At 39.7% G+C, this 15,095-nt stretch overlaps 1 protein-coding gene across 1 annotated transcript in view; it reads left to right on the top strand.

Annotated features, from left to right (window-relative positions):
- The window catches only part of LEPR (leptin receptor), a 64,725-nt gene that overhangs the window by 24,030 nt on the left and 25,600 nt on the right, over nucleotides 1-15,095 (top strand). Inside the window, exons 2-4 of the mRNA XM_010561523.1 lie at nucleotides 5,442-5,500; nucleotides 8,229-8,537; nucleotides 9,594-9,711. Of these exons, the coding sequence (XP_010559825.1) occupies nucleotides 5,442-5,500; nucleotides 8,229-8,537; nucleotides 9,594-9,711 (486 nt within the window). The remainder of the gene's footprint in view (nucleotides 1-5,441; nucleotides 5,501-8,228; nucleotides 8,538-9,593; nucleotides 9,712-15,095) is intronic.

Here is a 15,095-nt window from a genome sequence, read left to right as displayed (position 1 = left end):
TGAGGGGAGCGGGCGGGGCGGCGGCGGCCGGGGCCGTCCTGCTCCCCGGCGGGCGGGCGAAGGCGGCGAGACGTGACCTTGGGCTGTCGGTTAAGACTCCGGGAACGAAGCGAAGTAGGTCGGTGAATTTACTATCGTTTCTGTAATTTGCGGCTTTGCCACGCGTGACAGCCGGCGGGGCTGGGGGCTTCCCGCCTTTTTTTCCTGCCGGCCGTGGGGGGGGTGAAGCAGTCACCCCTCAGCCCGGCGGGCCGGCTCCTTCCCGCGTGGTAGTGGGGAAAGGGGGGGGGGGGGGCAGCCGGAGGGTAAAGGAAGAGCTGGGTGTTTTTTGCCAAAATACACGCAGAGAGCGGAACACAGCCGGTGGGTGAGCCAGCGGTCTTTTCCCTCACAGATCAGCTCTCGAAAGGACCGGGCAACTTTGGAGGGTGGCGTGGTGTACCCAAAACAGACCTGTGAGTTTTTTTAATTTTTTTTTTTTTTTCTCTTGAGGCTTAGTGTCTGAAGCAAAAGAAAAAAGAAATCTCCCCGAATGTGGGTTGTGAGTCACTGATGCTGCAGAAGCCATTATATTCCATTCTGATAGAAGAGCACTTTGGAAATTTAATGTTAATTATTGACACAGGATTTATAAATAGAGTTTATAATGGAAACACCGAGAGCCCCTAACTACCAAGTATGGCTATGATATGAAGGAGTTTTAAGTGCCAGATAATTACAGGACCTCTGCTTCCAGCTGCACGTAAGGAAAAACTAATGTATGTTCATCAGCGAAAAACAGCGAGAGCGAGCGTTTATTAAAAACGCTCTTCCCTATTGCTGACTTAAAATCAGGAATATTTATGAAACTTGAGTGTCTCAACTTGTGCGTCATGAGCGTGCACAAACTTCACTACTAGTGGAGATGCAGGAGCAAACAACTGCTGTGCTGCTGGATCCTCTGCCTTCCGTCTCTGCCGTGGGCTGGTGAAGGGAACCTGTCGTTGAGCAGCGTGGGTGTCTGTGAAATGAGGGGGTGGTTTCAGTACAGTCAAGAGAAATGGTACAATCTGGAGAAGCTCTCTCGAGTTTGGGACGTTTTGCTGTTGAGTTTCAGAAGAGAGGCTCCGTCAGCAGACTTGGAGCCTGGTTTTGTAGCTGTGCTGTTGGGCACAAGTGAGACAAAGGTAGCTCTGCTGCTAGTTCTACTGTACTTGGTGTGTGGGGAGACATGCAACTTGGGTTGCCCTGGTTAAAGCTGTAGTATTAAAAAGCAAAATTATTCAATGCAAGTCCTATTCATTGCTAGTTTGTATGTTCCACTTATCTGAACTCTTTATTAATAATGTTTACGCATCTACTAAATGACAAACAAATGCAATGAAATTCCGTGCCCTGGAGGGCTGACCAAGAACCACTGGTCTTGCCAAAACCAGCAGGACTGGAAAGTCCTCCGTGCCCTTAAAGAGCAGGCCAGAAGACGCTGTGCATAGGCATTATTACTAAAATATTTTTATGCTTTATAGAGATCTTTTAAATATTTAAAAACAGCTGTAGTGGAGTGCTTGCAAAAGTCAGGGACAGTTTGTATGCTTGCAGTATTATGTTCCTGTTTCCCATTAATGAGCAGCTGTTGTTGTTTTTTGGGGAGGGTGGGAATAAGAAAAAGAAAAAAAGAACTCCAGACCCTGTATGTGCGTGTGGTATATTACTTGAGGAAAAATAGGAGATACTGGCAACTGAGTTTCTATACATTTCTGTAGGCTTTGAAATTGCTCATTGGAAACCACTAATATGTAAGGTTCTGATCTTGCGACATTTGCTCATTTAGTCTCTTTGTCCCTGTAAAAGACGGTGAGAATTTCACAGTTGAGTTTATTGGTGTCAGGGTTGTGGTACTCCGCTTAGTTCAGGATGGGTTGTAGAGGCTTGGCACTCTTAGTCACCAGTGCCACCCTCTGTTCACTGATGTTCCAACTGGACAGGTAGACCTGCCTCATACTGCAGTCCTCTTTGCATTAACCCTTTTTTTTTTTTTGTGGTTCAGAAAGGAGACATACAGAAATGTAAGTTGTCAGGACAAGAAACTGAAAAAAAAGGCGGCTCCAGAAGGAAAAGGAAAACTTCCAGTACGTTTTCCATGCCCAGTGAGCAGGTGTTTGTGGATCACCAGCCATGCTTGTTTCAGGCTGCGCTGAAAATGTTTCCCATGCTAATATGCCAATGGTTTGTATGACTTCTCAGCCACTGTGTAAAGAAAAATGATCTTACTTTCATTGGTGTCCTCCTTGCTCGCTGTATCTGCTGTGTTTTGTTTTTTAATTGTCAGGGCAAAGACTCTACTTGCTGAAGTTTCTTTTGTGGTGGTTAGCATGCAGAGGAACATACTATTTACCTATGAAGCGGGAATATTTCTTGTACGCAGCAACAGTGAAGTTGGTGGTTTCAGAATGCAGCATGTTGAGACAGATGTGTTAAAATGGACCCTGATTCCTTCTGTTTGTATGGATACTTCCCCAGCCACACGTAAAACCATTTGTCCTTGCTGTGTTAACTTACTCTCTCTGGGATGGAGCTATAGTTACAAGTTTTAATAATTCTCCTTTATTTAACTTCCTGTTCCTGTAACACTTCTTGTAAAACTTGTATTCTTTCTTACAATGACGTTAGGAATTCTGCTAAGTTCCAATATTCTCACTAGAAAAGATACTGGGTAGTCCTGTCCAGTCCAGTAGTACATTCATCTTGTCCTGGGAATTATCTGTAGATACCTGTTTTTACCCAATTCCTGTGTAAAGTTTACACAAGTGATACCGAACTTTGAACAGAAAAGGAGCTAATGCTGGTGACATGCAGCTTACATTGCTTTTTTACTATGTACAGTGCTGTTTTTTGTTCATGAACATTGTTGGAACCAGGATTGAAAAATAACACCTTTGTAAAAATTGGCAGTAAAATGCAATAGAAGTAGGAAGAGAAGATGTCTCGAGCTGTATTTCTGCTTTCTGGTCCAAATATTTTTAATTATGGTTAAATTAGTGCTGATGTCAGAAGCTCTTTGCTCTATCTGGTCACTTTTATGGCAGCAGGAAATGAAAATGCCTTTATCTTCAGTAGGCTGCATAATTACAACTTTCCTTCTTTGTGATGTGTGTAGTTCTGGGGATCTGTAGTTGCTTTCTTTTCAGTCTACAGTAGGTATTGCTTGGGTGAAACTAACACAGCAGCTGCTCTTAACACAATTAACTCTTTGTCTTCTTACTTCCAGGAACAAATGAGAGATGATGCTTCACATTGTGCTTTGAAATAGTACAACGAAATATGTGTAGTTACCAAAATAGTGGCTCTTTTCCTTTAAACATCTAGGAGCAATAGGACTAAGATATCTGGGTGACAGCTTTTGCTTCTTGCAGTGCCTGTGATGGGGAGAGCAAGTGATGGACCTTAACTTTATGGATTATTTAGAGCTCTTGATGGTGGAAGTTTTTTACTTGTCTTGAAAGTGAGAGCTTTAAAGCATTTGCAATAGCATCCATGACATATTGATAACTTTATAAGCTTTTCAAATATATGTCTGATTTTCTTGTACAACATATGGAAGTGATCTCTGCCAGTTTCTTCCTGAGAAGTAGTTGGGCTATGAACAGCAAATTTTTGTTGCACCTTTAAAAGAGTAACAAGGACTGTTTTTCATTAAACCATACATTTAATAGTATGAATAGTGTACGCTTGTGTCAAGTAAATGATTTTAAAAGGTTATTTTTTTTCTTCAGTCAGAAACTTGGGAAAAAACTAGATAGCTTCCATCATAGGCTTTTGGAAATAATCCCAGCCTGTACCTTTGTGAAATGACTGACTTAATAGAAGGTTGTAGCTAGATAATTCCTCTGGCCTTCATGGCTCACCTATTAGGAAACAGACTAATGGAAGAGTCACAGGTAAGGTTGGCCTCCTAACAGCTGTGCTGAGAGGCAAATTTTCCTCTGAAGTAGGGGTTGTGAAGCACTGCCTTTGAAATTTTGAGCTTTCCTCTTTAATTGCTCAAAATGTAGCTTAAAATGTACTCTGATTATAACCGGAGTGAATGGGGAGAAAAGTGGATGGGACTGACTTATCTTGCAGACCAAAATGAAGATGGTCTGTGCTGAAGAAATGGCTTGCCTCCATCTCCAGCCCCAGCTAAATTTGCAAGGGCTTTCCTTGTGGGAGAGCTTGCAGGGAGACAAGAACACTGAAATATTGTAACTTCACTGGTCAGTTGTCTGCTGCTTCAGCTTTGCCTGTTGCATCACCTCTGCTTTAAGCCCTGGTCAAGGCTTAAAGCAGTGTCAGGGTCACTGGGTGATCATATGAAAGTCTCTGGTGAGGGCAAGAGGGAGAGGAAGGATAGCTCCGAGCAGAGGGTGGCTTTCCTTATTGTAACCAAATTCTTTGGTTTTATTAGCAGCCACTGGTTCCTCTGTGGGTCTGACCTTCCACTCTGCCGAGGCTTGTTGAGGTGCTGCCCTGGGTGAGACAAAGGGGATGTACTCAGACTGTGCACTGACAGGAGTGGTAAAAACCAGGAAGGAATCACCCTTTTTATCTCCTTCTGGTCTTCTGTGTCCACATATGCTTTCCTTCGAGGCTGTGTAGCCAGTACGGAAACTCTCCCACCACAGTAGTCTGTACGTATCGTAAAGTGCATATGTATGTATAGCACAGTACATGCACCCCCAAACTGAAAGGCCAGTGGATTACCTAGCGTTGGCACCAGTTCTTTTAGCAACATAGAAGTTCTCAAGGAAATTGTTCTCAGAAATATTTAAGGAATGAGAATACTTTGGAGGGACTCCCTAAATATTATTTCTTGCCCCAGCATTCTCTGTCTGACTTGAGCTGTAAATTTTACTAATCATTCAGTTCTGGTTAACTACAACAGTAACCAAATTCTGTATGTTTTACTCTGATATCCTCTACTGAGCTTTTTTTAAAGTATAAAATGCTTATATTTGGGTTTTAAGAGAATTTACATAACTATGGGATGAACATAAAAAAGAACAAAATACCTGAAATGAAAGAACAGTATTGAAATATTACTATAAAGTTTAGTGAAATCTTTACCCTTGAAATGGGTGCCCGAGTGGATGCTGCACTTCAAAAATTGAGTATCTCCTGGGCCTTTAGGTTGTTTGGATTTGTAGTGCCTTTCAGATGACCAAACCCAGAAGGTGAACAATGATCAGCAAAAGCTTGGAGAAATGAAGTACTATCTAGCTCTAACAATGAAAGAAGAGCTGTATTGATATTTAATTGATATTCTAAGCAATGCTTTTTTTCTCAAATGACATTCTGATTTATTCTTCCTTTCTGCCTACAAAGGTGTGAGTATCAAATTAACTGAAGTGCACAGAAATGAAACCCTAGTGAAATAATAGGCTGATAATTATCACCTCTCAGTTAATTTTCTATATGTTTTTCAGATCTGCTCTACAAAACAAGATGTGTTGGCAAATCGTTCTGACCATGTTTGTGCTATTGGGTAAGTTAATAAAAAAATAAGTCTGTTGGAAATTATGTAGAAGAGTAATCACCATTTCTGTTTTACAGTGGTGTTTCAAGTCATGCTACTGGATTAGTATCTTATCACAACATGCAACTAGAATGTACAAAGGACCTGATGTTATCATTGTGCGGAATTGAAATGTTGACATTCTCAGGGTTGTGCCTATGTGTCTTATCCCAAAAAGCAGTGCAACTGACTTTTAAGATCAGAAAACATCAGTAGAAAGTATGTGGTGAGTCAAGATGCATTCAAATAAATGCCCCAGTCAAAATTTGATAAGGTAGAAGGTCATGGGCAGTTTGTTTTGTTACCTTAATAGGTCCAAAAGCAGAAGGGAAAATCCTGGTTCCATCAAAACTGCAAAGTTTCTGTTTAGTTCAGTGTAACCAGGGTGTCACTTTGAGTTTGAGCTCTGCTTTTTTAGTTAGCTGACATTCCTGCTTTCATGTGCACAGTGCTGTTAAAGGGTGCTCAATTAACTGCAAATGTTGGGTATAATAAACTGGTTTTCTAATTGGGAAATGTCTGTAACAGTATTGGTGTATGCTGTTCAGGGACAGCTGGTGTTTGCTTTTCATTTTTTTGATTAAAATAAGAACTATTTAAAGACTTTTGGTGATGATGCTCAGGGAGAAAGCAGATGCTGTAATCCAGTGAAGTTAGTTTCAAAATTTGTGTCATCTTGTATCTTCACAAAAGATGAATAAATAATTAGATTTCTATATCTTTTCTATATACATATACATCTTTATATCTATCTTTTCTATATACGTATGCATCTATCTTTATCTTTCTATATATGTGCCTTTATCCACTCAAGGATTATGCAATTATCAAATACTGTGTTGTTGACATCCTTTTTTTAAACACCTTACGTAATCTAAACATATTGTGTACCTTTTAATTAGAAAACCTGGATGCCTCAGGGAGTTTTTGTTAGGCCTCAGAGCAGTTTGTCACTACCTGATGGCCTGTAATGACTGAAAGTCAGTGTATCTATTGAGTGGCCATCTCTGTCTGATTCTGAATAAGCAAATAGCCATGGCTGGCATGTTTCTAGCCCTGTTAACCCAGACATGAAATAAGCCACTATTTGAGGGACAGAACTGTAAGTGATGGCCTCCTGTGTGTCTGTGTCATGGACAAACGGTTACACCTGTAGCAGGAAAACATTCTTAATGCATGCTGCTGTTTATTAATGGATATTTAAGAGCTATAGCAATCCTGTGCTAAATGTTCTGTATTGTAATATATTATAGTTCTTTTTTTTTAAGACTTCTGCAGAAGTGGTAAGTAGCTGCACACATTTTGACTTTATAGGATTTAATTAATCCTGTGAGATTGTCTGGTGTGATATGTGAAGGGCAATCTCTTTAGAAAAAGAGATGACTGGCAGGAATCTCTTCCCACCCCCCAACTGATGCTGTGAATTGGGTAGTATGTTAGTTATCTGTCCTGCTTCATAGGCAGTCATGTCACTTACTCTTTTGTCCTTTTTTAATCGTGTATTATGGACTAATAGTCTGTTCGGTCAACTGAATCTTCTGCATGCAGACAGGAGGCCTAATGAAGCTGATATTTACAGAGGCACAAACTCTGTTAAATGAGAGTGGAGGAAAAAGCAGAACCCTTCAGGAGTCTGGCAATACAAAATCTGTGTAAAGAGAAAACAAGTCGTTTTAACACACTGCATAGTAACACAGTGTCTACTTTTAAGGTAGCATGCATGTACTTTTTTAAAAGCTTTCACTTTGTGTTTTTATATTATTTAGCTTATGCTTCTGTGCTATTAATCAAACAGTGGTAGAGAAATGAAGTTTTTCTTGTTTTGGCTATTGCAAGGCATAGAGCATCAATTAATTTCTATCTAAGGAACTGCTTAAAATATTTATGCCCTTACTAAGCTAAATGCAAAGTGAAAAAATGACCCACATGCCTTTCTGTAACTAGAGCTTTAATCTGTGAAATTCATGCAGTGTTTTACAGTAAGCTGTTTCCAAAACCGACATGCTCATCATTCTCAAAATCATTGTTAGCGTAATTCAAGCTATGACTTACCAACAAGAGCTACAATTGTGGTCAGAGCGATTTTATTTTGAAGAATCTCAGTCTGATGGAAAAGATTATTCTTTTCCTACATCTCATTTCTCAGATAATGCCCTGGGGTTGCATGGTCACATCCAGTCATTTATTCTTGTAATACTATTCTTTGGTATTTAACAGTTACAATGTGACTATGTGTTATATTTACAATGGGATTATTTTTCCTGCGGTAATGGAGCTATGTTAACAAGAGCTGGATTGCAAGTGTCCCAGCGCTACAGGGGGAGATGAGACTCATACCTGTATCGTGTGTGAACTTAGGTTTAGGATTCACTGTAATTTGAATTAATATAAGCTAATTTACCCCAAATTGATGCTTCCCCTACAGTCTTGGTCTTGAATTATTTTAAGAGGTTGAAAAAACAAAAAGTTAGGTGTAGTGACTTTGGGGGAGAAGGCTGGCATCTGTCAGTTGTGACACCAGTTCAGAGGGGATGTTTTTAGTAATTTTGTCTGCAACTCAGAGGAGAATAGTCCCTGTAAATAGTCTGATTTTTATGTAATGAACGTGTTTCTATATAACATCAGCCCCTGCCTTTTCACTGTCAAGTAATATGAACATTTTCTTTTATTTCCGATATCTTTGCCTTTATATTTGCAGACTTTCTTCAAATGGCAGTTGCCCACTGTATGGTCCATCAAATTGCTCCCAGGAACTTTACATTACCCTGTATGCTGATGAATGAGACATTTTTGAGTCCTTTCTCTGCTGGAGTGGTAGAGAGCTGGCCTGGTTTGAGGAGAGACCATGGAGCATCCGAAACCAAGCCTCCCTTGATAATGAATGAAGAAAGTTTTCTGTGTTGCCTTTGGAGTGATAGCGACATTGATTGTTCTTTGTACAGAGCAAGCATGCAAGCAGGGAAGTTTATTCCTTCAGAAATAAGTATCTCTGCTTCACAGAAAATAGGTAGGTTTTCCATTCAAGGGCATAAGAAGTTACTTCTTCAAAAAATGGTTGGGGTATTTTGTTGTTTGGGAGGAGGGGGAGTGGGTTGTATTAATGGGTATTTGTTTTTATCCAGAGCAGACAACATAGTATTGTAAAATCCTTCCTCACAGAAGTCTGTGGTGGAAGATGAAGGAGATTGTATAGCAGTTTCAAAGGGGAAAAAAAAAGTTGGCTGTCTTTCTAGGGAAATTCTAAGTAAAATATGTAGCACTGCATGTAAGGATGTAAGCCCAGATCTTCAAAGGTGTTCAGACGCTATGAGAAATATTTTAAATATTTTTGTGGATATGGGCTTTAAACTCCTTCAGGAGGCGGGGGAGATGGAGAGCAAGTGCCATTTTTTTCTGCCTGGATTGTGATGCCTTAGTAAATATCTGTACATGGATTAGATTGAATTATTTTTTTCCTAGGCTGTTTTTCTCCTCCTGTAAACCACAGTCTCTGAGCAGCATAATGGCCTGTTGGCGTACTGCTATCAGTGGCAGGAATCTCATTGACCTCAGCAGAGTAGAATTTCATTTTACAAGAACTGTCCCATGGAACAAATAATTCTCTGTTAGAGACTGCCACACTAAATTTGTTGCTGTCGTGTATGCAGTACAGCTGCATATATGTGCACAAAGTGTATGCAGTACAGCCACGTAGAGGCTGTACCAGTTAACAGTAGGAAAACCTTCAACCAGCTGCAGCAGCTTAATTTGTTTCTTCCCCTTATGGCCTTGTCCGTAAAGCCAGGTAAAATATATTCCTTCTCTAATAATTAGAATGCAGCAGTATCACATAGGTTGTTAGCTGTTTAAGTGTTTAAGGGCATATACTGGTGCCCAGTTCAGCAAGTATTATTCGTAAACTTTTGCACACTTGTGGTCCAGCCTCATCTTTGTGAATATGTTACTTGTCTTCTCTTTGTAAGTGAATTTTATCCTGGCTCTTCAGTTGGTTTTGGTTTGTTTTTTCTTGTTTTGTTTTGTTTTAATGTAGTTCAGAAATGTTTAATCCTTTTCTTTTGTTCAGATTCAAATTGGAACATTGAATGTTGGATTCAAGGCAAGCTGGGCCTATTAGTTTGTAGCCTGCGGTTTTTGAAGTTGTACTTGAGAGCCGACGTGAAGGTTAATCTTTCATATGCTGTGTAAGTACAGACTCTGTTAAATTTGTCACTGTTGGCATTAGAACTCTGAAAGCATTTTCTAAAATATAAACATTGGCCTCTCAAGCTCGCAGCACAGTGGTAGCATTAGCTTTGCAAGCAGATGGTAAGTTATGTACCTTTGTCTTATCTAAAAGTAATCTTGGTCAGTATGGAAAGTTTATGTTTCTGTCTTCAAATGAGAAACAGTTGGAGTGGAGAATCCCCCTCCTCTGTCCTTCCCATGTTTCTTAAAATGCTTTAATGAAATCAGTGTTGACTTGCTTAAGATGTCTTTGCTGTTACAGTTGCTTAATGTTAATCTTGGTTCTGCCTTTTTTGTGCTTTTGACCATAAAGCTCTCTCTGTTAAAGTAATTATGTTACTTTGCATTTAAACCAATGCCAAATGCTACTCTAACCACATTGATGCCTCTGAGAGACACCCACCTGTGCAGTTGTCACTGCGGTAAATATTCTCTGGAATGGTAATAGATGGTAATCGTCCTGACTGTGGGGTGGGCAGGTCTTGTATACATGACCTGCTTGATTAGATTGTAAAATCTATTTGATTCCACTTACAAAACCACACTGTTTTTTCTGAATTACGGATAGGTTGGAAGGAATAGCATGAACACACAGTCTTAATTTCCTTAGGAAACAGGATAAAGATAAATAGTTGAATTAGCTGAATTTACAAGTGATGACTTCTACTTAAAAAGCCAGATATCACTTGCCACATATTATCCCTGTAGTCAGGGTAGAAAGCAAGTGTATTAACTACTAATAAATATGGTTTTTTAGTTGACATAATACTTTAAAGCTGAAATCACATTTTGAGTGGGTTCCCATTTCCAGTGTTCCTCATTACTTTGATTTCTGAAATACCATTATGTGTGTGTTTGTGGGAGAAGTAGGTCTGACTTTGCCTCTGTTCCATCCAGCCTCAACTGCAATAGAAAAATCTTTGCCAGTAATCCTAGTGTAGTAATCTCTATATTGAATTTTTTTGGTATGCCTAACATCTGTGGAACAACAGATTCGAGTCCCAGCTGGGATGAAGACATCCTTTGTGTTATGAAGGGAATTCAGTGAGTGTCATGCAATTTATGAGAGCAGGCCCTATGGACTCACCAGAGTCCTTGTGGCATTTCTGTATTTGATTACTTCTTGCTGCAAAGGAGAGATGCAGTGCAGTCCCTGACATTGGAGAACTTGTTTCATTTTCCAGGTTTCATATGAATATTTTTCTTTTAGGGTCCCTGTGTTCTGGGGGAACAGCTAGCAGAGCATTTCAGATTTTGGTAAGGTGACAGGTTTCCCTGCTGGCTTGCTGATACCTTAACATTTTATTCACATGAGCCAAAATACCTTGAAAACATTCCCAGTTTTAAAAATATGCATTCCTGGCATGTGTTACTCCCTGGGAGTCTGGAGATCAAGCCAGAATTCTCACATATAGGACAGGCAATGTACAAAAATAATGACCTAGAAGAATCTACAACAAAAAATCTTGGGTCTTCAGCAGCTTTTATTATTTTCAGCATTAAAAAAGTATCCTCTTATTTTACACATCCACAGTTTGCCTGCTTGTAAATGATATCAAGTTACTTTTGAATAGAAAATGTTTTGTTCTGTCCAAAACAGTGTTACGACAGTATTCTGTAAGAAGCTCAAGCAAGGGTAATAATAGGGATTTTACCTTCTGTAGCAGCAAGTGTTTGGGAGGAGAAAGATTATTCTGAAACTTAATTAGACACATTAGGTTGATTGTCTATCAAAAGTGAATGATCTTTCCAGTTGTATGTATTTTAGGAATGCTGTAAACCCCAGTGGTTAATTACATTAACTGGAATCACTTAGCCTTAGGGATCCTTTCGTAGTGACACAGATGAATGCTGCCAGTTTAATTTTGAGCACTGATTATAATTTGCCCTTTCAGCGGATGGTGATGTATATGGTGTACTCATATTTCTGACCTATTTGAAGTACCTGTGAGGCTCTCCTTCAGTTCTGGGCCTAGGCTCCCATGCTTTTAAGGATAAATCATGCAATTTGCCTCAAGACTGGTGGCTTAGTTGAGTGCATCAGTTACACATTGAGCCTTCTTCAGCTGGAGAATATTAACCTTTCATTAGAGACTTATCCTCTCATGAGCTTGGCAGCCATCAGATGTTCTGCAGTTTAACAGGGCAGCTAGTTCAAATAAGTATTGTCCTAGAGCTACTATATATATAAAATATATTGAGATATAATTATTGAAAATCCTTAGAACCTCAGACAGCTTTGCTCCATCAATTCTTAATAAAGGTAGCACTTGCACAAACAATATATAGAAATATTGAAAGGAGAGTTACAGTGGTGACCTTATTTCTGATACACTTCAACATAGCTACCTAAATGTGATGTTGTACCTTTCCTGAAATTAGAGGAATTGTAGAAGTTGATGTATTTCTTCCTAAAACAATTTTGACCTTTTGTTTTTGGTTAGGTGGTCCAATTGCAAGAAATTGATTGAAATTCACTAAAGACATTCTGCAGTGTCTGAAGTCTAGAAGTTCATCACGGGGCCACGGATTAATTTAGCATAAGTAATGACACCTTCTGAAGTATGGTTGAATTGTGCACCAAAATACAAAACATTTAGGAGGTGTTAACTTAAGGTGTTGACTAAAAGAACTATTTGTGCACAACTGAGAAGTGCAGTGTTTGGAGTGGAAAAGAAAAGCAATCCTTGGACACATGCCCTTGTTGCAATGTTAATTACTTCTGTGGTTCAGGGCATGCAGTACATTTTTATTTGTTCCCCCCCCTCTTCTGCAGTGTCTTATGCTTTAGTCCCGTGTTTCCAGCTTAAAGTCACATTGCCTTTGCACATTGTCCCTCCCTTCTCTGCCAGCTGTTAAAACTTTAGTCCAGTTCACTAGTTTTCAGTTGAATCTCAGAGGTGGGCTCTGGTAATCCGTTCACAGAAGTTCATATGCTTAGTACCTATCTGGTTTTTGCTTACCTCTCTGTGCCAAGACAAAGCTCTCCAATTCCAGCAGCCAGCACTATAAAACTGAATGGGGACATAGTATATACTCATATATTTTATAAGCCCTCTGTCTTTCCTTCCCCCCACCACAATTTGGATCTGGCTTAGATCTGATCACTGTTGCATGATGTAAAGTGCTTGTTGAACCAGGATTTATAGCTTCTCTCAGTGTGCTGCAAGTCTGATGGAAAAACTCCAGTTTTTAATAGCCCATTGCTTTGTTTTAAGTTTACCCCAAATTTCTCCTTTCATTCTACTGAATGAAGTCACTGACCTCTCCTGAACTTGTGAGGGCTTTATAAGCATGAGCTCCTCTAAAGTCAGTATCTGCAGTTTAGGAACAACAGTTATTCTGTGACTGGATCCATCTGCAGCCAAACTGAAGATGACAGGCTGCTCGTGCAATCCCAGGCTGCCACAGTTCTCCAAAATACTTCGGCTTTCTGTTGTTTTGCTTGTAATCAGGTCTCATACATTTAGCCCAGGCAATTTGGAGTAAGTTGATGTGGAGGCCTCTCACAATTACGCCCTCCATTGATCTATTCTCTTATCCCAAACTCAATTTTGTGAGATAGTCCCTGTGTCTTGCCAGTTTGCGGAAATGCAGAGCTCATTACCCTGTTTTTTAGTATCCGGCTATCTTCCTCCGGGAGCAGACCTGGCATCTGATAACATAGCTTGGTCTTTCCCCTTGCTTTGCCCTGGTTGCCTGCAGAAGTGGTGAGCTGTAAGAGAAGTCTGCAGCGTAGAAGTGAGATACTGGTAATTCTCTGTCACAAGGGGTGGAAGGCCTGCCTGGCATGGAGCCACAGGATTTTCCTCCAGTTACACTTGCATTCCTACACACAGCATTTTATACAGTAAACAAATGAAAAGGTTTGTGTGATGGGAGCAGGGAGAAATAACAACCTATGCCTTTTTACTCCCAAATAAGTGGCCTTTGAAACACAATATTGGCATAACACAACATGGGGAGGAGCTCTCTAGCTTTTTTTTTTTCCCCCTGTACACAGGTGGTCTTCTGGGTGCAAATGAGCTCAGTTTGACAGTTAAAAATTGAAATAATTATTAGGAATGATTAGGAGAAAGATGGGGGTGGAGGTAACTGCTTTCCAGATAGATCAGATTAAAGACATGGTTTGCTGAAAAGACTACATTCTTATGGATTGATTGTGGGGTTTTTGAGACTAATAAAATCTGCGAGCAGCAATAAAAGGCAGAGAAACTTAAAAGAAAATTCTGCGAAGTCTTTGAAAGGAAATTCAGGAGAAAGAAGTGGAGCCACAACTATAAAGACAAAAATATTCCAAGTAATTTAAAAACTGTATGTCTGCCAGATACCATCAGTATAAGGTTCCATAATTCTTGTGTCCTAAAGTCTATGAGTCCTGGTAAAAATTATTTTAGGAATGTCAGTATTCACTGACTGTAGCACTAATAAATGTAAACTACATACGCATATGAACCTGCATAGCTTATGGGGTCATTATTGCAGAGTACAGGTGCTATGAGGGCATAGTGTTATTGAAAATCCTTGTGTTAACCAGCTTCAAAGAGTTTCCTAAAAACAAGGTGGATGCATAATGTATGTGTGGTGATCAGTGAAAGATGAGGGGAGTGGGGCCCCGATTCAAGGAGATCCATGTGTGTACATTGTGGGTTCCCTTGCAGTCCCAGTCAGCATGATTTGCATGCGCTCTTCCTCATAATTCGTCATCCTTTTGTTCGCTTCCAACCTGTCTTCAATTTTTGACCTTTTCTTTTTTAAGTAGGGCAGATTATGGTAATGGGATCAGTGAATCATGCCCATTTCCCCTGTGCTCTACAGTCAATTAAATGTACTAGATACCAAGTTGACTAAAAACAAAAACCAGAAAATCTTGTCCTTTCTTCTCCTCCAATGTAGAGTTCTCTGCCTTCCCTGAATTCAAGTGTTACAATGAGTCATACCAACTATAAAACCATTTAAAAATTTTACAGAAAGGTTCTTATTCTATTAATTTCAATTTCTTTCTCTGAATTAGTAAAACAAAACCCTTACTATACAGAAATAATTCCAAACTTCAGAACAATTCAAAACATAAGCTTTTTTTGTAAGGATGAAATGTCAAAAGCAGGAAAGAATCCAGGATGGTTTAACTTCAGGATTTGCCTTGGCTTTGCTGCTGTGAGAAGTTTGGCCACAAAGTATTCACACTATTAAATTCACTACCTTAAGGAGGCCTGTGTCACCAAATACCTGCAGTACACCATAAACGTGTATCTGTGTTTGAAAGAGCCCAGAGAATATCTGTGGAATAGAAATGAGAATGCAGAATACTTCAGGGAACTGCTGGTTGCTCTAAGGATAG

This window comes from Haliaeetus leucocephalus, unplaced genomic scaffold (assembly GCF_000737465.1).
Source record: "Haliaeetus leucocephalus isolate CR32 unplaced genomic scaffold, Haliaeetus_leucocephalus-4.0 Scaffold147, whole genome shotgun sequence".
NCBI lineage: Eukaryota > Metazoa > Chordata > Aves > Accipitriformes > Accipitridae > Haliaeetus > Haliaeetus leucocephalus.
This window is presented reverse-complemented; position numbering and strand designations above follow the sequence as displayed.